The sequence below is a fragment of the Lynx rufus genome, unplaced genomic scaffold, assembly GCF_022079265.1.
Source record: "Lynx rufus isolate CCGP_SWC_20201006 ecotype Redwood Valley unplaced genomic scaffold, mLynRuf1.p SCAF_7, whole genome shotgun sequence".
Lineage (NCBI taxonomy): Eukaryota > Metazoa > Chordata > Mammalia > Carnivora > Felidae > Lynx > Lynx rufus.
This window is the reverse complement of record NW_025814889.1, coordinates 13,764,557-13,789,251: the sequence shown is the minus strand read 5'-3', so window position 1 is coordinate 13,789,251 and position 24,695 is coordinate 13,764,557. Positions and strand designations below refer to the sequence as shown.

The following is a 24,695-nucleotide window of genomic DNA, read 5'->3' as shown; positions in this document are numbered from 1 at the left end:
ATTAGGCAGGGTTCTCCAGAGATACAATCTATGGGAGATATAAGGAATTTCCTATAAGGAATTGGTTGGGTGTTTATGGTGGCTGGCAGGTGCCAAGATTGGCAGTTGGCAATCTGAACACCCAGGAGAGACAATGGTGTGGTTCCAACTCAAAGACAAAGACCCATGTGCCTAGTGAAACAAGAGTTCCCCCTTACTCACAGGGAAAGGGGACGGAGTGCCTTTTTGTTCTTTTTAGACCTTCAACTGATTGGATGAGGCCCACCCACATTAGGGAGAGTGATCTACTTGACTCATTCTACCATTTCAAATGTTAGTCTCATCCAAAAACACCCTCCCAGACATGCCCCAAATAATGTTTGACCAAATATGTGGGCATCTCGTGGCCCAGGCAAGTTGACACATAAAATTAGCCATCACAAGGGTCTACCAGTGTTTCCCATCTCTTTAGCAGCACCCCCACGTTACGCGCCGTGGGCTTGGTATCCAGTCTCGCCCTCAAGGAGCAAGCCTGCGCTCGGTCATGGTCTCCTGGAAGCTGCCAACGCTTGGGAATTAGGGCGACCTCAGTCTGCAGGCTGTGCACGGGCCATGGGGCAATGGGAGGAACAGTATCTCTGGGGGAAAAGACGCTCTGAATTAAAGAGCCTGACACACCACCCAAAAGAGTCATCCCTGCAGAGAGGAAAGGATCTGGGGTCAAGACAGTAGGACAAAACCCAGACCAGAGGGAGGCAATTCAAAGCAAAACGTAGGAGCTGGAGGCAGGAGAAATCCCCTGATCTGGGAAGGGTAGGAGACACTTCTCCTGCTGGCTCTAAACTCTTCCCCGTGACAAGGGGGCCTGAGGGTCCCCAGGACTTGCGGGGAGGAGGCACCAACGGGCATCTGAAGTGCTGCAGGACGTGGCAGGTGGCTCCTGACGACCGCTCTTCTTGCTGAGAGTCTGTTTAGGGGGCCAAGTCATGGAGGGGTCCCAGCCCCTCTTCTGCAAGCTGATGGGGACGGTCAGGGGGTGCCAGACAGAGAAGTGGGGGCCCGAAGCAGGGAGGAGGATGTGTGTGGAGCCGGCAGTCAGTTCCCTCATTTGAGAATAGTCTGTATGGAGCCTGTCAGACCCCGTATTCTGTACTCTGGAATCCAGCAGGGGAGAAAGCAAAGCCTTACTCTCAGAGAGCTCACCCTTCAGAGGGTGAGGGGTGCCTGGGGGGCTCAGCTGGTTAAGTGTCCCACTTCGGCTCAGGTCATGATCTCGTGGTTCATGAGTTCAAGCCCCAAGTTGGGCTCTGTGCAGACAGCTCAGAGCCTGGAGCCTGCTTTGGATTCTGTGTCTCCCTCTCTCTCTCTGCCCCTCCCATGCTCATCATCTGTCTTTCAAAAATAAATAAACATCAAAAAATAAAATAAAATTAAGCACACTGGAGCAAATCACATGGCCCCTCTGGGCTTCTGTATCTTAAAAAAATTATATATATATAATATATATATATATATATAATGTATATATATTATATACATATATATGTATATGCACACACACACACACACACACACACACACACACAATGGAATATTACTCAGCCACCAAAAAGAAATCAAGGGGCGCCTGGGTGGCTCAGTCAGTTAAGTGTTTAAGTGTTTGACTCTCGATTTTGGCTTGGGTCATGATCTCACAGTCATGAGATCGAGCCCCACATTGGATTCTTCACTGAGCACGGAGCCTGCTTAAGATTCTCTCTCTCTCTCTCTCTCTCTCTCTCTCTCTCTCTCTCTCTCTCTCTCCCCCCCTCCCCCTCCCTCCCTCCCTCCCTCTCCCCACTCTGCCTCTCTCCTCTGCTTACGCCCTCTCTCGCTTTCTAAAAAAAATGAAATCTTGCCATTTGCAGTGATGTGGATGGAGCTAGTGTATATTATGCTATGTGAAGTAAGTAGAGAAAGACACATACCGTATGATTTCACTTACATGTGGAACTTAAGAAACAAAACAGATGAACATTTGGGAAAAAGGAAAAAAGAGGGAAACAAACCATAAGAGACTCTTCACAATAGAGAGCAAACTGAGGACTGATGGAGGGAGGGAGATGGGGACTGGGCTAGATGATGGTCATAAGGAGGACACTTGTTACGATGAGCACTGACTGTTGTCTGTCAGCGATGAATCACTGCATTCTACTTCTGAAACCAATATTGCACCGTACGTTAACTAATTAGAATTTAAATTAAAAATTAAAAAAACCCAAACAAACAGAAGATGTCTAGATTGGGAACCCAGAAGGCGACCCTAGGACGAGGCTCCAGGTACAAGGAGCTGATTCAGGAGGAAAGGAACCCCTGGCAGGCAGTGTGGGGAGCAGGAAGGAAGGGAAACTGCCAATAGACTATGTGAGACAGTCAGACATTGCTGCCTGCGACCGAAGCTCTGTCCTGCTGGGAGGCTGGGTGCTGGTGTAAAACACACCCCTCAGATGGGTTCCTCTGAGGTACCAGGTGGCTGGGGCTCTTATACACCGCGTTCCCATCAGTCATTGGTTGAGGGCTGCTCCCAGGGCATTTCCAGTCTACTCAGCAAGATGCAAAGGACTCCAGAGACGAGAGAAAGCCCTCAGGCCACAAGAGGCAGATCCGACAATTCAAAGGAGTGGTCTTGGCAAGTGGTGAGGCTGGGGGTGGGGGTGGGGGGTGTGGAGTACTTTAACATATTAGCGGAGGCACTGGAGTGGTTTCGAATGGGGCTGGCTTTTTCTGTGCCTAATGGTGACTCTTCCTCAGTTAAGATAGTTGGAAGAACAGGACCAAGACAGGCACAATTTTAATGTTCCTGCAATTATATTTTGGAATAGAACAGGATGACTGATACCAGGTTTCATGGCTTTTGTGTTTCAAAACATTCGACTGAAGTCTGCATTTTGAATTATTTTGTGAAATGACATTTACATGATGGAGAACGGAACAATGAATTCTTAAAAAGTAGGGACGAGTAACACAGAGAACAAAGGCTAGTAAGCATAAATTTTCACTTTGTGGACTTCCTTGTCATCGCATTCCCTCTGTTTGTTGTAGTAATAGAAAGTATTGTCCCTTCTCTGAAGTTTCTTCACGTATCCGGTCTCTGGCCAGCGATCTACCTGCACAACAGAAACCAGAAGACAAACACTGTGACGTTGGTTTTATTTTGATACAGTATTTTACTGTCAAATAGTTAGCAGTATACTTCACCTCCAAGAGTTAAAGCATAAAGTTAAATCTAAAAATACTTGATTTCTCAAGACAGTATTATACACACCTCAGACACATCATAAGTTGCATCCCTTTACTGCAAAACAACTAATCGGGTGCTGCTCTCTAGATCCCAATTTCTAGATTTAAATTTCTACTCAGTGGCCAAGAAGAAACATTCAAAATACTCTAAACTTTATTTTTCTTAGGTTTACAAGTTATCTCGGACAGTACTACGTCCTGACTTCTTTTTTTTTTTTTTTTTTCAACGTCTATTTATTTTTTGGGGGGCAGAGAGAGACAGAGCATGAACGGGGGAGGGGCAGAGAGAGAGGGAGACACAGAATCGGAAACAGGCTCCAGGCTCCGAGCCATCAGCCCAGAGCCTGACGCGGGGCTCGAACTCACGGACCGCGAGATCGTGACCTGGCTGAAGTCGGACGCTTAACCGACTGCGCCACCCAGGCGCCCCCGTCCTGACTTCTAAAAGTAATGCCTGAGGAGGAGATTAGGCTCAGGCTCCACTCTGGTGCTGGACATTGACAGCACAGCAATGTCGAATGGAAGCAGCCAGATTCTTGGTACCGCAAGGTGCATATGCATTCCTCACGTCCACCTCACAAGTTCAGCTTGAAACCCATTTTTTAATAGAAATTTGAGGTCATGATTTTGATTTTCACCTTTCTTACCGCCCCTCCCCCCTATTCTTTCTCAGATGCCATACTGGCTTGCTTACTTTATCATTTGGCTTGACCTAATTGGGACATCTCTCTCCGCTTCCTCCCCAAATTCGTGTTCTGCTTTCTCGATCGGGTCAGTGCATTGCGGTCATTGCTTGTATGTTTCTTCTGGATTCTGTAAGATCTACTCTATCATTGTCAGAACCTGATTATTCAGGCGTTGTGGTTTAGATGGTCAAACCCTCTTCTTCATCGCCATCCCTACAGGCAGCTCATCACTTCTCATTGGCCCCACCCATAAGTCACATGTTTCCATTGGAATAGGAAAACATCATGAATACAAAGGAATGCCTGCCTTTATTTTCTAGTTGTGCATTTTCATTTTCTTCTGTTGTCCCATTTATTTAAGAATTAGCAAAAATAGGTAGCAGCATAGCTGATAAACCTTGGCGGACTTTCTGACATACAGTATAGGAAAAAAATCAGTGCTTCCTATTACTAGGTAAAGCTTGTTTTTCATAGCCTCCATTGTCCCCAGCAGAGAAAGGAGGGTGTTCTCAAGACGTCATTATAACTCTCTTCCTCTTGGGGCCAGGAGCAGGTTATGTTTCACTTACTAGGTTCCCCAAAACCATCTCATTCAGTTAAGAAATAGCCACTGTATATGGGATGAGCCTCCAAACAGCTGTGCCGGTTCTGTGCTCATCAACCTCTAGTCATTTTAAATACTCCTTTGGTATTTTATAATTTTTTCTTCTTGGCCTTGATGATTCCCATTCAGCCTAGGAAAGCTTCACTTTTGTGACTAGAACAGAGTGGCATGGTCCTCAGGACTAGCTAGGGAGGTCAATACGCTCTAATAGCGTATGTGTCCCAAAAGGACATGTGCTTCAGGTGAGGAAAGAGAACTCTGCTCAAATTCTTCAGACCTCCGTATGCTGGTAGAGACATGCCAATCGAGGCAAGCCTTCAGTTACCATCCTGTCCGACCTTCAAGGTCTTCTGCAGATGTCTCTAGGGACATGGAACCATTTTGGAGGATTGTCCCCCAAAGGAAGCGATTTTGTCTTCCTCGAAATTCTTGTGCTTCCTTTTTAAAGGTATGCATATTTTGACTTGCATAAAGTTTGACTGTTTTTGTCATTTTTAATCTTCGACTCCAAGATTATAAGAATAATAAAAGCCATAATTCATTAAACACTTAGCATTCATTCGCTCAACAAATTATTAAGCCCTACAATGTCAGGCACTTCAAACACGCGATTTCATTTAATACCTGCGACTGTTTTCTAAAGAGGGCACTGCCGTCACCATTCTACTGTTGAGCTCAGACAAGTTAAGAACCTTGTTCAGGATTACCCGGCTTATGAGACCTAGAGCCCGGATGCAGACCCTGGACAGATAGATTCCAAATCTGGTTCTCTTCCTACTAGCCGACTCCATTTCTTAAGGTCGGGTACTCACCTCTATTGTATTTCCTAAAGCAGCTGGCACAGAAATGTGCACATGGTAGTGACATGCCGCGCCAGAACGTGCCACTTTGGCATCTGATTGTTTTGAGTTAAAGTCACAACCGGTGCACGAAGGACACTCTGAGTCTCCTCTCTGTCCCTCTGAAAGCAGGAATAAATCTCCCGTGTGAAAGCTACCCTCCCTGCACCCGGAGGTAGACAGGCCTCCTTATCCCCACAGACAGAGAATTCAGGGCCAACAGGGCAATGTAAACAAATTCGGCTTAGTTTCCCCACTAATCAGTACTCAAGCCCGTTACTTTGTCTTGTTAGTTCTCCATGCATTTATCAATTCTTTGTCTTAAAAGGTATATAAACAGCCTGCTTTGGTCACTTTTGGGGTCTTGTATCTTTGGGGCCCTCATATGTATGAAATTAGATGAAATTTATTTTTTCTCCTGTTAATCTGTCTTGTGTCAATTTAATGATTAGACCAGCGAAAAGAACAAAGAGGATCTGGGTGAAATGTTCTCCTTCCCGACAGTTTGTATGCAATAAATATATACTAAAGTGAAATGCAAGACCTCTTCAAAATTGGCAAGTAATACAGTGAATAGGTGTGTTCTTCCCTACATCACACATCCCCCTCTCACTTTGTGGGACTTCCCCTTCAAGGATGTTCTTCGTGTTCTCTTAAATCTGATTTTATCTCAATCACAACATTATTGAGGTGGGAATGTGATGCACAACCAAAGTCAGGAGTCAAATAGTTTTTTTGTCACCTATAATCTCCATAATAAACAGAATCTAGCCTCTTCATAACTCGTGGTAAAAACAAAACAAAACAAAACAAAAACCCTGAAACAAATAATAATTACACAACAAACTGAATATCTGGTAATAGAATTACCTGAGTAAGGGGAAAAGATGCTAGTTTTGTGGATTACAGGAATGATTCATTTAGCGGAGCACGGTTGCTCAATAAGAGATACAAAGTTCTTAATGTTCCCATGCTGAGGGACCACCTCTGCCTCCAGTCTGCCTGAAAATCACTCCTCTGGGCCTCAATCTCCTCGTCAGTAAAATGAGAGAATTGGAGTAGGCCTCCCTTTTAGTTATTGTCTGGTTCTTTGTTTGATTTTAATACTTTTCACTAAATATTTAGAATTCAGGTTTAGCTAGAAATCTTACCATAGAAACTTGTTTCACTTGTTTATATTCCGTTTCATCCCGATATCCTGCTTGTTGAAACCTGTACAGATTTTCTGTCTCTTCTGACCATTTTTTGGCACGACTTACTGATTTTGGTTTCGCGTCAGAACTAGCCATGGCTACAGAAGTCTTATTAGCAATTATTTCTGAAAGATGTTTAAAACAACATTAACAGAGCATAACCATGACAACTTTGAAAGTCCCTTTAAGAATGAACAAAAGTAGAGTTTTTTTAAAAAAAATTGGAAAGTGGAGAATCCCACTAGGTATATCAAATTCTAAGCATTCCATTCTAAGACTGAGAAGGATTCATGCTCCACTTTGGAAATAAAATAAATCCTGAAAGATACATAGAGAACTGCTTTTATTTCTTCATCAAATAAAACCGCATTCAGAGTGTGATGTGCTAAAGGCTCTATACTAATTCAGGTGTTCTAGGCAATAGTTTACAACATTTCTGAAGTCACACTCTCATTTTTAACTACTCAGTAGGTTGTCAAAATATCTCACCACTGTTCCATTTGGTTATATTCGAAACTGAATCTCCCACTTTTTCTTTCTCCTGAAAAGGGAAGGTAAGATCAATCTTCTTACTGTCTTCTTATTCTTCTTGCTGGGAAGCAGTGGTTTCCTCTTTTTTGCATGTCTTCACTACTTGGAGACATCCCAGTCACTCTAGTCCATTCGCTCAGGTGGTCACTGGGCCCCTGCTCCTGCGACAGCCTGATGTGAAAAGACAGACGAATACAAAGTCCGTGAAAGCTGTATGACTAGGATACTGAGATCATTGATTTTACAACAAAATAAGCAGTCACCAATAGCTTTTGAAGTTCAAACATTCAACTCTAGTGCATGTAATTGTCTATTCACCAAACTTCTATAGTCAGTTTTTCAAAGACATAATCTTTTCTTTTTATTTTTTTTTAAGTTTATTTATTTTTGAGAGAGAGAGTGAGCAGGGAGGGGCAGAGAGAGAGGGGGACACAGAATCTGAAGCAGGCTTGAACTCAAGAACTGTGGGGCTTGAACTCAAGAACTGTGAGATCATGACCTGAAGTCGGATGCTTAACCAACTGAGCCACCCAGGCACCCCAAGACATAATCTTCTTTAAATTTTTTAAAAAATGTTTATTTATTTTTGAGAGAGAGACAGAGCATGAGAGGGGGAGGGGCAGAGAGAATGAGGGACACACAGAATCTGAAGCAGGCTCCAGGTTCCGAGCTGTTGGCACAAAGCCTCAGGTGGGTCTTGAACTCACGAACCATGAGATCATGACCTGAGCTGAAGTCAGACGCTTAACCGACTGAGCCACCCAGGCGGCCCTTTCAAAGACATAATCTTGCATTTGTTTTCCCAGTGTCATCTTATTACCAAAATGCATCAGTTAACTGAAATAAAGTGCCCAGAATTTCCACCAGGATTCCTTGAATTCATTCTTCTATTAAAATATATTTCCATTGGCTGAAATACATTCAGATTGGACCTCATAAAGTAGGTGCCATTCTTATTTTTTGAACTTTTTCTTTTTTTTTTTTTAATTTTTTTTCAACGTTTATTTATTTTTGGGACAGAGAGAGACAGAGCATGAATGGGGGAGGGGCAGAGAGAGAGGGAGACACAGAATCGGAAGCAGGCTCCAGGCTCTGAGCCATCAGCCCAGAGCCCGACGCGGGGCTCGAACTCACGGACCGCGAGATCGTGACCTGGCTGAAGTCGGACGCTTAACCGACTGCGCCACCCAGGCGCCCCTTGAACTTTTTCAATTGCAATGACAAATACTCACTGCAGTAGTTCCCCCTTACCTGTGGCTTCGCTCTCTGCAGTCAAACGGTCTGGAAGCAGAGGGTCCTCATTCTGACGCAATGTCAGATCAATGGTAGCCTAGCGCTACATCCCAATGCCTGTGTCGTTCACCTTGCTTCATCTCATTATGTAGGCAGTTTATCTTACATTATCACAAAAAAGAGTACAGGAAAATATATTTTGACAGGCCACATTCACATGCTTTTTTAAAAGTATTTTTTAATGTGTATTTTTATTTTTGAGAGAGAGAGGGAGACAGAGTGTGAGTGGGGCAGGGGCAGAGAGAGAGGGAGACACAGAATCTGAAGCAGGCTGAGGCTCTGAGCTGTCAGCACAGAGCCCGACGTGAGGCTAGAACTCACAAACTGCGAGATCATGACCTGGGCTGAAGTCGGATACTTAACCGACTGAGCCACCCAGGCGTCCCTCACATAACTTTTTAAAATATATTGTAATAATTGTTCGACTTTATTATTGTTATTAATCTCTTACCGTGCCTAGTTTACAAATTAAACTGTATCACAGATGTGTATGTACAGGAAAATAACAGAATATACAAGGTTTGGTATTATCTTTGGTTTCCAGCATCCACTGGGGCGTCTGGGAATGTATCTCCCAGATACATGAATAAGGGGGTGGGGAACTACTGTGTGTTGACGAAGTCAAGAAATACAATAAAGTCCAAAAAAAGAAAAGTCAAAATAATCATCACATCAATTAGAAGTGTCCATCCTTAACATCGGTGAGTATCATCCTAAGCATGAGTTAGAAGAACAGACTTTAAAAGTTTTATGAAAAAGAGTCTTATGGTCAATGTTCTTACAAGTGTAACAAATTTAGCTCGGCCTGGATTCAACAGGGAGGGGAAAGTAGGAAATGGAAGTAAACTTGATGGAATCACTGAATTTCAGATAAGTATTTCCTCAATGTGAAAGATGTGGCCTAAAAATTTCCTCCTACTTAATAAAAATAGATTAATGGAGACTGTTAGGAGGCTAAGAGTCATTCGTTTGAACTCTGTAGATCAATCATACACAAGTACCAACTGATTCTTCTATGAAAAATAAGCAAGTTTGTCCAATGCTTCTTCCTCCCTCCTGCAGATTCTTGTTGCATTCTTACTTAATATTCTAAAAGTTATGGCATTTACATTCTGTCCCGAGACCATAATTCTCACAGTTGTTTGGGCTTAGTTCCAGATTTAAAGGAATTAAAATGAAGTCCTTTGAGTTACACAGTTCACTCTGATGAAAGTAGCACCCACCCAAATGGATGTATCAGGAGTCTTGTTTGGTTTTCTCCCAGCGTGCATTACCAACATGCCCAGACCAGAGAAAATTAAGGGATTGTTAATACTGGACTTTTAAAAAACTTAGCCCTTCTTTATTCATTAGGTTTAGGTTCACGATGTATTTTAAGTCAATACTTCGTTATGTTATTGTATGAATTTATGTAAAATTTGGAATACCCCACAAAACAGTAAGTGTGACATATTTCAAGGGAACATTTGCCCTTTGTTTCCATTCATTGTAATGGGAGGCTCACTGTTTTTTGCTGCACAATACACTAGATATGACCAACAGTGAGTTGGACAGATGTGATACAGCCTGATAATCCATTAATATATATGACTATGTATAATCTTTTCTTCATACCAAAATGACACGAAGAAACAAAAGGAGAAAAGGTACAAATTCACCGTATAAAAATACTTTCACAATTAGCCATGTTTGTTACATGAATTTAGTGGCTGTATTATACTGCTTTTACAGATGAAGCACATTTTCTAAAAGTTGTGGCACAATCATACTTTGTTTTACCCCAAGGCATTTTGGCTTTACGCTTGGCTTTTTGATACATTACAAAACACTTTTATTTACTCGTATTCATTCAAAAAATAGTTTCTTGAATGTCACCTATGTAATCTTTTGTCACTTCAAACAAAGCAATCATGTCAACTGTAAACAGAAAAATGCTTTCAACAGAAGAGGGGAAAATATGCTGCATTTGGTTGTACTGGAGAAGTAACCTTCCCCCACCCCCCACCCCAGTAGAAATATGCATCTTCTAGACATATTAGGCATTTCAAAACTTTGTTTTCCCACAGTAGCCAAAGGGAACATAAATGCATTTTCAGCATAATAGAAACCCCAGTGGCTCCTGAAACTATACTATCTAGTGGTGGTGCAAATCCCTCCTCTACCTTTTTGTCTCTCTTACCACTTTCTACTTATTAAAAAAACAGAATGAAACTAAAATTGGGAAAGATCAACTTACAATTTTTCGATTAAATATTTCAGTAATCCTTGGAAGTTCAGTGGTAATATTAATTCCGCTAGCAACATTCAACACTGAAATTTAGAGGTTTACTTCGCTGAGAATTGTGGCAAAAAAAATACTATAAAATAGATTTGATCTTCATAATACTAAGTTGTAGTTACAGAAACAGGAAATGGCAATGCCTGACTTTCTAGTTTTGTAAAAATTGAATTTTATTAGACACTATTAAGGTTTATACATGTATTTAAAAAAAAATCAGCTATATCAAATCCTGGATGATCTAAGGTTCTAATCTAATAGTAGAAGCCTTTGGTGTACCAACCATCTTAAGCTCTCTTCTATTTTTTTTTAAATATATGAAATTTATTGTCAAATTGGTTTCCATACAACACTCAGTGCTCATTCCAAAAGGTGCCCTCCTCAATGCCCCTCACCCACCCTCCCCTCCCTCCCACCCCCCATCAACCCTCAGTTTGTTCTCAGTTTTTTTAAGAGTCTCTTATGCTTTAGCTCTCTCCCACTCTAACCTCTCTCTCTTTTTTTTCCATCCCCTCCCCCATGGGTTCCTGTTAAGTTTCTCAGGATCCACATAAGAGTGAAAACATAAGGTATCTGTCTTTCTCTGTATGGCTTATTTCACTTAGCGTAACACTCTCCAGTTCCATCCATGTTGCTACAAAGGGCCAGATTTCATTCTTTCTCATTGCCACGTAGTATTCCATTGTGTATATAAACCACAATTTCTTTATTCATTCATCAGTTGATGGACATTTAGGCTTAAGCTCTCTTCCAAGCAAAAGTCCTTTTCACTGCTTTTTCCGTTTAGTGGTATTAAAACCCCAAGAGCATTAGCATCCCAAATCTTCCATTTCTTTCCCTACTTTAATTTTTTCTGCTCTTAGACGCACCGTCATAGGGCAAAGGAGCCAATCAATAAACACCCCTAGGCTTGTTTCCGGAACCTTAAAAAGGTCTCATTAGAAGATCTCTGACGGGGCGCCTGGGTGGCTCAGTCAGTTAAGTGTCTGACCCTAGCTCAGGTCATGATCTTGCTGTCGGTGAGTTCGAGCCCTACCTCGGGCTCTGTGCTGACCACTCAGAGCGTGGAGCCTGCTTGGGATTCTGTCTTCTTCTCTCTCTGCCTCTCCCCTGTTCACACTGTCTCTCTCTCAAAAATAAACGTTAAAAAGAATTTAGAAGGGGGTCGCCTGGGTGGCGCAGTCGGTTAAGCGTCCGACTTCAGCCAGGTCACGATCTCGCGGTCCGTGAGTTCGAGCCCCGCGTCAGGCTCTGGGCTGATGGCTCGGAGCCTGGAGCCTGTTTCCGATTCTGTGTCTCCCTCTCTCTGCCCCTCCCCCGTTCATGCTCTGTCTCTCTCTGTCCCAAAAATAAATAAAAAACGTTGAAAAAAATTTAAAAAAAAATAAAAAAAATAAAAAGAATTTAGAAGGTTTCTGACGTCAGTTATGCCTCCCTTCCCTCCACTTTTGGGGGGGTGGTCAGCTGAAAAAAAATGGTTTCCCAAAAATGCCTTTGCAGTCTATGGTCTAGGCGGGCTAATCTGCATTTGTTCAGCATAAAGCCACTCCTTTTGGTCCACCCCGCCCCCCCCCGCTGACCTGCCTTCTCCAGCCTTTCAAACCTTTCTTCTGCCAGAAATCACCAATTTTGTATGTAAGGTAAATGTGCTACATAAGGCTGGGACGGAGAAAGAATTCTAGAAACAGGAGGTCAAATGGCTGGTCCGCAGAACTCTGAAAGGAGACCCCAGAATAGCAGCCCCTCAAGCCCCAGAAAACGCGGGTCGGCTTGGAAGCTACTGGAAAATAAGATTCTGAAACTCAAGAAATATCAAATAAAGACCACTGCTATAAGGGAGAATACAAACGCCAGCAGCACAAATCTCAGCCACCACAGGGCAGGCCAGAGCGGAAGGGGCGGAGCCGAGGCTTCGGGGGCGGGGCCGGGACGGGAGCAGCGGAGGGGGCGGGCCCTTCGGGCCCCTCGGGGCGGGTCCCCCCCACCCCCCCCACCCCCCCACCCCCCCCACCCCCCCCACCCCCCCACCCCCCCCACCCCCCCACCCCCCCACCCCCCCACCCCCCCGCGCTGGGTAAGTCTCTCCGTGGTTACCCTCGCTTACCGACCTGGAGAGGCCGAGGCACCCCTCCCGGGAGCTCGCAGGAGAGCGCGGAGGCGCTCAGGATCCGCGGGCTGGTCAGCGAGAGGCCAACTGTCGGGGCCTCGGCGACCCTCGCGTCTCCTAGCAACGCGGAGCGCCGAGCTGCGGCCCCGCCCCCTGCGAGCGGGCCTTTGGGCTGGGCTGGGCTGCGGACCCAGTTCGGAGAGTCACGGTTGACCCCAGGGTGCGAGGCTTGCAAGGCCTGAATCCCAGGCAGAGGTAAGGAGCCGAATGTGTTCTTTGCCTCTGCAGCCCCAGACGGAATTCCGTTGGCGATTTTGGTTCCTGATAGTAGATATGTCCTGTCTGTCTCATGCTTCTTTTCGTTTTGTTGAAATTAAATGAACTAACCAATTCACAGGGTAGAGCATGGTGCCTGACAATTAGTAAACCTACAAAAAACAACACCCGTAACTTACATGATTTTTCTGTATCATTACCTTTATTCGTTTATTTAAAATACTGTCGGTTTGCCTATAACTCCCAAAGTTATTTCCTCAGCCCAGATCTCTTTTTGAATTCCAGACCTGTATACCCAGCCTATATTCAACATGCACTTGGTTATCCAAGACCCCCCTCCCCGCCCCCGCCTCTAAGCACCCCATCCGCAACCTGCCCCTTCCACAGTCTTCCTCCTTCAGTAAACGGGTCCTAGAGTCCACTCTTTGCCTTGCCTTCTTTATCCGTCATTGTTGGCTTTTCTGTTCCCAGCGAGCCCAAGCCACCACCGTTTTCCCCCTACTCTGGTTATTGCCATAGTCCCCAATAGGTCTCTCTTGTCTCCCCTCGTCTATGCCCAAAGCAACAATCAGTGCAGTCCGTTTAAAACATCATTTAGATTGTGTCCTGCGATGGCTCCCCATCTTGCAAAGTAAAACCCAGCAAAACCTTACAAGATTCTCTCTTCCCTTGCTCTGGAGCCCTGGAGCACTCCACTCCAGCCATGCTGACCTGGCAGTTCCTAGCCTAGCTTCCACACTGAGGTCTTAGTTGTGGTTTTTGCCTCTGCCTGGAATGGTCTTGCTCCAATTATCCCCTTGGCTGACTTCCTCTTCTTGAAGTTTTCCCAGCCCCATCTCTCTAGCTCCCTCCTCCCATCATGCTCTCTATACCCCTTATTATGCTCTAGTGTTTCTTTTGTCCACAGCACTTATCACCACCTCATATACTGTTTAAATTGCTTTATTTCTTAATTTTATTGTTTATCTTCTGCAAGAATGTGATTTCCAGAAAGACAGAGATCTTGTTAACCAAATTCACTGAACTTCAGGTTCCTTAACTGTAAAGTGAAGACAAAACTGTACCTGTCTGATAGGGTAGTTTTGAGGATGACACAAGAAATATAAACCATTTAGGACAGCACCTGGGACTATATAGATGATAGATAATGATTTCCACTCGAACGTATACTGCATTGCTACATAGGTTTGTCTCTGCTTTGCTCACTGCGGTCTCTTTAATGTTCGGAATAGTCACCGGCACACAGTAGCTGGTCGGGGACTGTTTGTTGAGTGAATAAATGATTCCACACCATTGGCATATTGTGGCAGCTTCCTATGGAGATGCCCTGCCCCAGACTGCCTGAGTGCTCTTTCTAACTCAAATTGCTTTCACACTCAGAATCCCCTGGAGGGTGTGTTAAAATAGATTGCTGGAGAGTTCTAATTCAGCATATCTGGGCTACAGTAGAGATTTTGCATTTTTTTAAAGTTTCTTTAATGTTTATTTTTGAGAGAGACAGAGACAGAACTTGAGCGGGAGAGGGGCAGCAGAGAGAGAGAGAGACACAGAATCCGAAGCAGTCTCCAGGCTGTGAGCTGTCAGCACAGAGCCTGATGTGGGGCTCAAACCCACGGACCGGGAGATCATGACCTGAGCCGAAGTCGGACGCCCAACCAACTGAGCCACCCACGTGCCCTGAGATTTTGCATTTTTAAAAACAACTTTAAGTAGGCTCCACCCCCAGCCTGGGACTTGAATTCACAACCCTGAGATCAACTGAGCCAGCCAGGCGCCCCATGATTTTACATTTCTAACAGGTTCCCAAATACTGTTGGTGATGCTCTTCCAGGGTCCATACTTGTTCTGATCTCACCTGTCACTCTCTTGTTTCAAACCACCCAGGCTTCTCACTGCCACTCAAATTACACTCTTTGGTTTGGTCTGGTCCCTTCTTACCCAGTTTAGCCTTGACTTCCCGTGTTAAGTCCCTATTATTTTATCCCTTTTGCCCCTAGTGCTTTGGTTAAAAGGAACTATTTGCAATTCCCAGACTGAATAAAAAGCTCATTGCTGAAGAACAGACTTCAGCTGTTCTTGGGCCTGGAAGCTGAACTCCGGGTCACCTTGTTTGATAAGTTTTTCCGTAGCAAATTCCTTTCCATAATTGAGCTCTTCTGCTTGATGTCCACACCACATTCTGAGCACACTTCCATTAAAGCGCTTGTGAAACCTCTTGCATTTATTTCCATGAGTTTCTGCTTCTCCCAGACTGAAAGCTCTTGTTCCATGGCTCATTCCTTTATGTACATCCGGTTCCAGCACAATGCCTGGCACTTAGTGGATGCTCAGTAGATAATAATTAAAGCTAATATTTATTGAGTACCTACCGTTTTCCAGGACTTTTCAGTGGACTTCCTTCCTTCCTTCCTTCTTCCCTCCCCCTCTCTCTCTCCCTTTCTTTTCTTCCCTTTCCTCTTTCTTTCTTTCTTTCTTTCTCTCCTTCCTTCTTTTTTCTTAGTTGAATAATAACACTTTTTAATCGATCAGAGGGTTGAGAGTAGGAGGAATGACGAAGAGCTACTGGTGGTAGAGAGATATATGCAACTAATGCAGAAAACACATACATTGTGATTTTTCAAAGCCACCTTCTTGCTATGTGAGTTAGCCATGTAGTATCTTCCTAACTCCTCCAGAGAAGGGATATCCTTGCTAATCTTGTTCACTTTGTCCACATTCTCCCATACATTCTCCAAACATTTTTAAAACAAGTCCATTGAGCTATGATTGAAATGCAATAAATAGCACATATTCACCAGCATATAATTTGGTAAGTTTTGACATATGCATACACCTGTTGTTTCCTGTGCCCCCAACCAACTGCTGAGTTGCTTTCTGTCACTTTCGATCACTTCACATTTTCCATAATTTTACATAAATGGTATAGTACAATATGATCTCAGACTTCCAGCTTCCAGAACTATGAGACAATTAAATTTCCATTGCTTAAGTCACCCAGTCTGTGGAATTTGTTATAGCAGCCCTAACACATAAATACACTTCTTTAAAAAACATATCTCATGGCATACTTCCTAGTGTGACACTATTTCTTCCAAAATAATAGTACAGAATATAGTGAATTTATAACCCAGTTTATTTATATTGACAACAGCTTATAAAATAAGAAAAATATATCTGCTAGTGATTTCCCAGCAAAGACTTACACTTACCTCAAGAACTCCCTTTTTGGTATTTAATATACAGTTGGTAGCTGTCTTCAGTCCTTTTGAGATGAGACAAACCAGGGCTTAGAAGTCCAAAGAGCTTGGGATTGCAGAAAGATTCCCAAGTGGGGAGTGAGGAAACACAGCAGTAGCTGATGCTGTTGACTGCATTTCAGTTTTCTCTACTAGCAGCTACAGGAGGCATTTCTCTTGGGATGCAGTATCCAGCAAATTTGGCTTCTTCTGAAAATTTGTTTATTTTGACCTGAGGATATTATAGCCTAGTAAGTGATTGTGGCTCCCTCTGGAAGAGCCAAATAATTGGCTGACTTCTCCCAAGAGTACACGTGTGCACGTCTGTGGGCTGTGCTTACCCATCTTCATTATTTCCTAACCTATCTTCTCCCTTCATCCTGACTCTATTTCCCTTTGTGCTTTCATACTGTATCCATCATGGAAAGAAGGGAGGATACATAAGTGGATAGAGAAGAATATGAATATTATCTTGGCCTGCCTTGCCAGGAGTTCCAAATTCTGGCCGAGGTAGACACGCCAGATTCTCCAGGTACCAGTCTCACTGCAGAACTTGGTGTTAGGTGTAGACAGCTTAGTCCTCCTTTATTCGAAGACAAATCATCTTATACCAAATCAAAGGTGTTGGCAACAGCTTACTAGCGGAATGCTTTACTCAAATGAGTGATTCTGATGTCATACCATTCCCACTCACCCTTCTTTTTCTTCCTCCCCTTCTTTTTCTTCCTCTTATGAGAATTGGAATAGAACTTTGAGGACCAGGGTGCAGGGAAATGCTGACATTCTCTGAGGTTGGCATTCTGATTCCTGATTCCACTGCTTAAAATTCATTGTTCTTGGATTTTTCCCCATATTACTTTGTGTGTCTGTGGAAGCATTTGTTTACCATATTTTGCAAAGGTGTTGTCTCCAAATGGGTTGAAAACGTACCTGAAGGCACGTCTTAGTCGTCGATGTAAACACTGCAACGCTTATAACGATGGTATGCACAAAGCAAGACCTCAACAGTGTTCAAGGTGTTTGTTTGTATTAATATCAAGGTGTTTAAAGCAGATTTGCTAGGAAGGGGCCCGATAAATGGCCCATTCGCCATTCGGTGATTCTTAATGCTTTAACAAACCTTTTCATAAAGTTGTTTTGGTGGTTAAAAAATCCCAGAACTTTCCCCCCTTAAGACCTATCCTTTTTCACCCACCACTTCTTTTTCGTTTATGTATCCTTCGAACTTCTAAAAATGTAGCTCAAAAGGGTGGTGGGCTGGTGGCGGGGGTGCGGGGCTTGGGGGGGAAGGAGAGCAGAAGGCCAACCCATAAGCTATCCTTGGGATCTTTACTTACCTACCCTAAGATCACGCATCTGAGTTGTGATCATCAGGGATTGTTCACTCACTCAGTTTGTAGATTATAAATGGAAGCGGGAACTAACAGTTATTGAATCTACCATGAGTCACATACAATTTTTTCCTCATACAATTCTCATGTTATCCCCCAAGGTAGAAACTGGGAAGATGACGGAAAGAAGGAACTGAGCTCGGCTTTCAGGCTCTCAGACAAGCAGGGGGTGGAACGCAGCCGGATTTCAAAGAGAAGCTTTACACCCCTCTTCGTGTCTTTGCCTCCTTGGATGGAGCACCTGCTACGGGTGTTCACTTTCCCTTCGCGCTATCGTTCCTGCACAGACAACGGGCACTCTGCACCAGAAGGTCACCCGTGTTGAGTCAGAGTTCCCGGCAGCGCCACCCTCTTCGCGCCGCACCCTAGATCCTAGCCGGCCGCCCCAGCCCTAGGCACTGCAGTTGTCCCAGCCCAGCGTCGGGCAGCTCTGATATTTAACTCCACGGGTCGCTGGCCGCAGACTCTCCCCTGAGGCTCTTCGGCACCGCCCCTACCACCGCACGGCTCCTCTGATTGGAAGTGGCTGCGCCCGGCCGGCCAATGGCTTGGCGGCGGCAGGTTCCCGGAAGTGGCGGCGCGGCCCGGGAAGACCTCAGTTTCCGCAGGCTGAGTCGGGGCCGGTTCCGCTGGCTTCGCGGGCGCTATGAGTTGCTTCCAGGGACAGATGGCCGAGTACCCAACCATCTCCATAGACCGCTTCGACAGGGAGAACCTGAAGGCCCGCGCCTACTTCCTGTCTCACTGCCACAAGGGTGAGAGAGCGTGGCTCGCCGCCCGTCCCCGGGGACGCGGGCTGCCAGGGTCGGGGCCCCGCGGGGAAGCCGCCCGGAGCGGGTGGGGGCTCCAGCCAGGGAGTGCAGGCTTCGGGAGGCCAGGGCCGAGACTAGCAAGTGCACCTTGTCCCAGCCTGGCTCTTCAACTTCTCTGAGGCTTTATTTCCTCATCTGTACAACGGGTTGCGCCTTGACCCGGGCCAGTTTGACCAGGCATAACTCTTAGGTTCTCGTGGTAGTTCTCCTAGCAGCTCATAGTCAGAGGTCAGCGAGGATTACTCACTTCTTCCTCCACATCTTCGCTACCGTGTTATAAAGAAGACAAGTTTCAGATGAAATTCCGCCTTAGCCCGCAAACACTTACCATCAGGCAGGTGCATTCACTCACAAACATCCTGTCTGCGAGCTCTACAAAGTGCAAGCGGCCCCTCCTTTTAGATGTTCTTGCCACATCCAGTATAAAGGATTCGTGTAAGGCGAGGCAACCAGAATACTAAGATTGCACAGTTGCACACGGTTAGGGATTAAGCCTCAGTGTCACCCCTAATGATACAGCCTGGAGATTAGATGCTTCAGGAGAGGCGGGGTGTCTCTAAAACATCCGGGCCAATCTCCAGAGCTGGAGTAGCACTAATTTCACAACCATTGTCCATTTTTAACATCTCGTGTGCTGAAGTTAGTGTTGTGGGGAAATGCCTCAGCTTTCTTGCTTGAACCTACCAATTATCACATTAATGAGGAGAATCTGGACTTGCTCTCTCCCTTTGCAAAATAGCACTGTGAGCCTCTTTGAGGGTTTTTCTGCTTATTCTCCAGAGTAATGCTTTTGTTTTTGGTTTGTTTCTCATTGTGAATCGACTGCTGGGTGGGGGTACCTCTGTTTTACCCTGATAACCATGATTGAAGTGTGGCTTAGGGGCTTGCCCTTTATGTTACGAATAGTGAGTTTGAAGAAAGAATCCATCTAAAGGAATCTGAAGTCACGATCATTCGATCATTCGTTTGTACGTTAAACAAGAAACTGACTTTCTATTATTGAGCAGTTTATAATAACTTTTCCTGTTCTCTAATCATATGTGTGTCTTTTTACTCAGTCAGAATGTTAAACTCATCAAGGGCAAGAACTTCTGCTTTCAGAAATTTCCCATGTTGCTTACTGGTGGTCTTCTAACCTTTCTGAGACATAGATTTGTTTGGATGTGCTGTGAACTGAATTGTGCATCCCCCCCCCCCCCCCCCGGTTTCATATGTTGAAGCCCTAAACCCCCATGTGACTATATTTGGCGATGGGGCTTTTAGGGGACAATGCAACTGAAATGAGGTTGTAAGGGCGGGGTCCTAATTTGTTAAGATTGATGGCCTTATAAAAAGAGGAAGAGAGGTTTCTCTCTTTCTACACACACACACACACACACACACACACACACACACACACTCACACTGAGGAAAGGTTGTGTGAGCACACAGCAAGAAGGTGGCAAGCCAGGAGGATGTCTCCCCAGAAACCAACCTTGGAATTGAGCCTCCAGAGCTGTAGGAAGTTTCTGTGCTTTAAGCCGCCTTGTCTATTGTATTTTGTTGTGTCAATCTGAGCAGACTAATACAGAATATCTGACAAACGCTATGGATTTTGGAAGAAAAAAATCACATAGATACATTAACATCCCATTTTGATACAACATCAGATCCCATGGACCACTCGATGCCTGTTTGTGGACCACCAGGCATCCAGTGCTGTGCTTAGGGTGGGCTTTACTAAGCCTCAGGAAGGTGCGGAGGACAAGAGGGGACCCACGGCCTGAAATAGTGGGCCAGGGTGGGAGAAGACCCCTCTAGGGAACAATTTGCGATGACTTAATCTGGTCCAGGAAAAGGGGAGAGGAGACCCTGGGTGCAGGCCTAGCACAAAGTAAACTGGCCCAGTGCTCTAGGCTGCCAGTTAGGAAGGGGGCTGGCGTGGTCCTCGGCCGTCTTGATTAAAACAGCTTGTTTTGAATAATAGTCATTCACGATAGCCGCACTTTCTGGTTCTTGGAGCAAAGCTTTTTATAAGCGAAAGGAATGTATGGAATTAAACACTTATAGTAAACATAAAAGGGAGAGAAGGATAGGGGCGCCTGGGTGGCACAGTCGGTTAAGCGTCCGACTTCAGCCAGGTCACGATCTCGCGGTCCGTGAGTTCGAGCCCCGCGTCGGGCTCTGGGCTGATGGCTCAGAGCCTGGAGCCTGTTTCCGATTCTGTGTCTCCCTCTCTCTCTGCCCCTCCCCCGTTCATGCTCTGTCTCTCTCTGTCCCAAAAATAAATAAAATGTTGAAAAAAAAAAAGGGGGAGAGAAGGATAGAGAAGAACAGAGGAGAGTTAAGACATCAAATCCGGTACTCACAAAATCCAACCTTCTGGCTGGGGAAGGCCCTCGGTGAACAGCCTCGTTGGAGTCCCAGTTGAGGTTCCTGGGTGGAGCGTTCTCCACTCTGGTGAGGCTTCCAACTAGCTCTCCCGCCAGGGCAGTACATACGCCACCCGTGTGTGATCTCTGCTTAGTCCTGAGGTTTGCCTAGTGCAGTCCTGAGTGAGCTGGTTTTTCTGTTTCTCTTATTGTATCTCGCAACCTCAGGAGCCTGGGCGTCTGCATATTTCTCCGTCCTCCCTGACCTATTCCAGATAGATCTGGTCTGCCTCAAGGAGGTGAGGCAAGTTAATCCATCTTGGCATCAGGAACAGAAAGGCCAGTTCTGATCCCTAGGCCAGATGCAGAGCACAAGCCAACTAAGCCCCCCACGATTGTGTGTGTGTGGTTCTGGGCAGAAATGCATGACAGGTCACACAAAACCCCTTCTATAGAGCACAGCTATAGAGTGCTGCCTGCTGATTTAGTTGAGGAGTGAGGAGCTGAGTCCCGATTCAGCCTCTTTTTGCCATGGCACAAATTCTTGGGAAATCCCAACGGCAAGTCCTGCCCTGAGACGCCCCCATAGGCCCTAAAGGCCTGGGGCCAGGAGTGATCTGAGGACATTCACCTTCCGAGGGGGCAGGTGAACCGTCCTGTGCAGGCACATGTCCTGTCAAGGTCTGCCACGTGGGGTGTGGTGACTGCCTTGTTTTCTCTGGAGTTCATGTAATTTGATGAGCGTGTGTGTGTGTGCGCGTGGTGGTAATTTGAATAATTGGGATTGGTTTGATTAAGTAAATTGAGAAGGTGTGATCATTGCTATCTAGCAATCCTTCCCATGCTGAAGATTCAGAATGCATTAGAATGCACTGTATGTTTAATGTACTTTGGTTTAAATGTTATCTTTCTTTAAAGGCCGTCTATCTGTTCATTTGGACAGCTGTGGAGCAGGCCTGTGTGAATGGAAATACACCACCTTTCGGCCCAGTAGTCACAGCAGGCTAAGAAGAGAATGAAATTCTTCTTTTTTTCTCCCTTCTTTAAAAGTTTATTTATTTATTTTGAGAAGAACGAGAGGGTGAGTTGAGGCGGGTAGAGAGAGAGGGCGAGAGAGAGAATCCCAAGCAGACTCCACGCTCAGTGCAGAGCCCGACGTGGGGCTCGATGTCATGACTGTGGGAAATCAAGAGTCAGACGCTTAACTGACTGAGCCACCCAGACACCCCTGAGAAGGGAGTGGAACTCTTCTGATGCTGGCCTAAGCCTGAAAGAGTTCCTGGAGGAATCTGTGGAAGCAAGTTCGAATTTCCAGACAGACTAACTTAAGCGACCAGAATGGAATGGCTCACAGATAATGTGGCCCGGAGGATGACTGGATTGAAATGAAAGAAGAATGTCAAGTTTGGAAGCAGTTCTGAAGTGAGGGGCTGGTCACTCATTCTTCTGTGGCTACTCGGAGTGATTTAGACTTAGTCCTAAGATGCAGGAGATCGTTCTCCATTTACATGGTGGCCAGAGATGCTCAGCTTTTAGTGGTTCCTGGCCTGTTTTCAGATGCCCTCTTCAGCTGCGGAAGAAAGAGCCAATGGCCCACATGAATCTGAATCCGTTCTCTTATAAAAGTGGACCTCTCGTGTATCTTCTCGTAAAAGGAACTTAAAAAGAGCAGCCAACTGTTTGCTTGGTCTAAGGAATCCTCTCAAAAAAATGTGCTTATGATTTTTGATTTTTTTGTTTTTAGATCACATGAAAGGATTAAGAGCCCCTACCTTGAAAAGAAGGTTGGAGTGCAGGTAATTTATTTTGCTACTTGTGTGTGTGTGTGTGTGTGTGTGTGTTTTAAAATTTATTTCCTTATTTTGAGGGAGAGAGAGAGAGCATGGGTGTTCAGGGGAGGGGCAGAGACAGAGAGGGGGAGAGAGGATCCCAAGCAGGCTCCGTGCTGGCAGCAGTACAGCCCGATGTGGGGCTCGAACTTACAAACTGAGAGTTATTGACCTGAGCTAAAGCCAAGAGTTGGACACTTAACTGACTGAGCTACCCAGGCGCCCCGTATATGTTTTTTAAAGTAAACATCTTAATTGAGCTATAGCTTCCCACGCAGAAAAGTACTTACACCATAAGGGTACAATCTGATGAACTTTTACAGGTGAACACACTTGTGAAGCTTCCACTCGGGTCAAGAAATAGAACAGGACCAGTGTCCCAGAACAGAGCTCCATCCCTCCTCCCAGTCAGTCCTCCTTTCCCAGAGACAACCTGTAGTCTGACTTTTTGTCATCAGGGCTTAGCTTTGGCTGTTTTTGACCTTTGCGGAAATGGAATCATTTCCTCCTCTATTTGTTTTCTTTCACTTAACATGACACTTGTGGGATTCATCATGCTATTGGGTGTGCAGCAATAGTGTGTTCATTTTTATTTCTCCGACTGTGTGTACACTTGTGTGTATAACTAGTTGTTCTCTTGTGAAGAGAATCACTTGTTTTTGGATTTTAAAGCTAAACTACCACATTATTTTCCTGTAGGCATTGCCTAAATGTCAATAACAAATCTCAAGATAGGTATTGGAAAAGGCCTTGTTGACTTGTTAACTTCGGAACCGGTGGGTGTCAGTCTTCTCTGTGAACTGGTATCTGTAGTCTGCCTTCTTGAGAATGATAGCTAATATGTGTTGATTCCAGGCACGGGGAATTTATTAGTCCAGCAGTTTCTTTGAGTGCCTGTGATGAGTCAGGCACTGTACTGGGTGCTGCGGATATAATAGTGACGACTATTAAATTATTAAATTAGTTGCCCAAGGTCACGCAGCCAGTAAGTGGCAGGACCCGGATTTCAACCAGATCTGCCTGATTTTATGGCCCGTGTCTTAACTATCTATTGCTGCGTAATGAATTACTCCAAACAACTAATCATATATTCTGTGGGTCAGGAACTCTGATGGAGTGCAGTGGGGGTTGCTGGTTTCTGCCTGGCAGGGTGTCCTATGGGGGCTGCCATTATCCAGAGGCTTGTTCATTCAATGTCTGACACCCAGGCTGAGAAGAACCAGGCAGCTGGGGCTTTGGGGCATCTCTGTCACTAGCAAAGATCTTCAGCATGGTGGTTTCAAGATAGCTGAACTTCTTAAAGAGAGACTCGGGGCTTAAAAAGTGTATGCGCCCAGGGAAAGTTAGCAGGTAGCCATGTTGCCCAGAAGACATAGCCTCCAACGTCCGTGCAACCTTCCTTCATCACGTTCTGTAGGTTACACAGGCAGGTTGAAGGGGAGGTTAAAACAGACCCCTCCTGTCAGTGGAGGGATTTCCATTTTGGAAAAAAGACCATGTACGGTTGAGATATTTATTAGTGTGGCTGTCTTTGGAAAATATGGTCTACCGCAGACTATAGTTTTCACCTCTGAGCTTTGCTTTCGAATTTTTAAAGTTTATCATGAAATTGATTTTTGCTCCCTAAGAAACAGGCTTATATGAAGTTAAACACGGAAGCCTTCTGTTCCCCACAGCCGTTTCCATTCTTGAGAGGTAGCTTCATTTGATGGGATCTTGCCGGACATATCTGATCATGTACCTTTCACCGAAGAGTGATGGGGAACGGCTTTTGAAGAGGTCGGAGGGCATCATAGTTTCTCATTTGCTGCTTCCCTGTTGTCCCTTTGCACTTTTTTTTTTTTAAACTTCTGAAATAGTTTAATTTAGGGATGACTACTGGTACATTTGGTAATTGGGAGGAATTTCACTTAGTAAGTACATAATGCATGCATAATTAATTTACTTTGTGTTTGCATGCTGGGTTAAGGATCTTAGTTCTCATGAATTTGTGTTCATTAAAATGTTTCAT

General features: G+C 44.9%; 2 protein-coding genes across 10 annotated transcripts in view; one reads left to right on the top strand and one right to left on the bottom strand.

Annotated features, from left to right (window-relative positions):
• Window positions 1-2,996: 2,996 nt before the first annotated feature.
• MEIG1 (meiosis/spermiogenesis associated 1) lies at window positions 2,997-6,697 on the bottom strand. Its single transcript, XM_047065155.1, has 2 exons — window positions 6,539-6,697; window positions 2,997-3,125 (listed from the first exon to the last, which is right to left on the bottom strand). Exons 1-2 carry the CDS (start codon window positions 6,674-6,676, stop codon window positions 2,997-2,999), a joined length of 267 nt encoding a protein of 88 aa, XP_046921111.1. The 5' UTR covers window positions 6,677-6,697.
• An 11,523-nt stretch (window positions 6,698-18,220) lies between these two features.
• DCLRE1C (DNA cross-link repair 1C) overlaps window positions 18,221-24,695 on the top strand; it is a 44,149-nt gene continuing 37,674 nt past the window's right edge. For 2 of the 9 annotated variants that reach the window (XM_047065304.1, XM_047065302.1), the window contains exons 1-2: window positions 18,293-18,447; window positions 22,600-22,651. In XM_047065304.1, coding sequence (XP_046921260.1) covers window positions 18,339-18,447; window positions 22,600-22,651 — 161 coding nt within the window. In that variant the 5' untranslated portion in view covers window positions 18,293-18,338. Of the gene's footprint in view, window positions 18,448-22,599; window positions 22,652-23,383; window positions 23,461-24,695 lie in introns of those variants that run through there. The other 7 variants (XM_047065303.1, XM_047065299.1, XM_047065300.1 and 4 more) reach the window with 6 other exon arrangements.

Excerpts from the sequence above, each read along its gene's own strand:
- MEIG1 (XM_047065155.1), bottom strand. The coding sequence starts at position 6,676 with ATGGCTAGTTCTGACGCGAAACCAAAATCAGTAAGTCGTGCCAAAAAA. Across the intron at positions 3,126-6,538 it reads AAGTGAAACAAGTTTCTATG|GTAGATCGCTGGCCAGAGAC; the intron begins GTAAGATTTCTA and ends TCTGTTGTGCAG.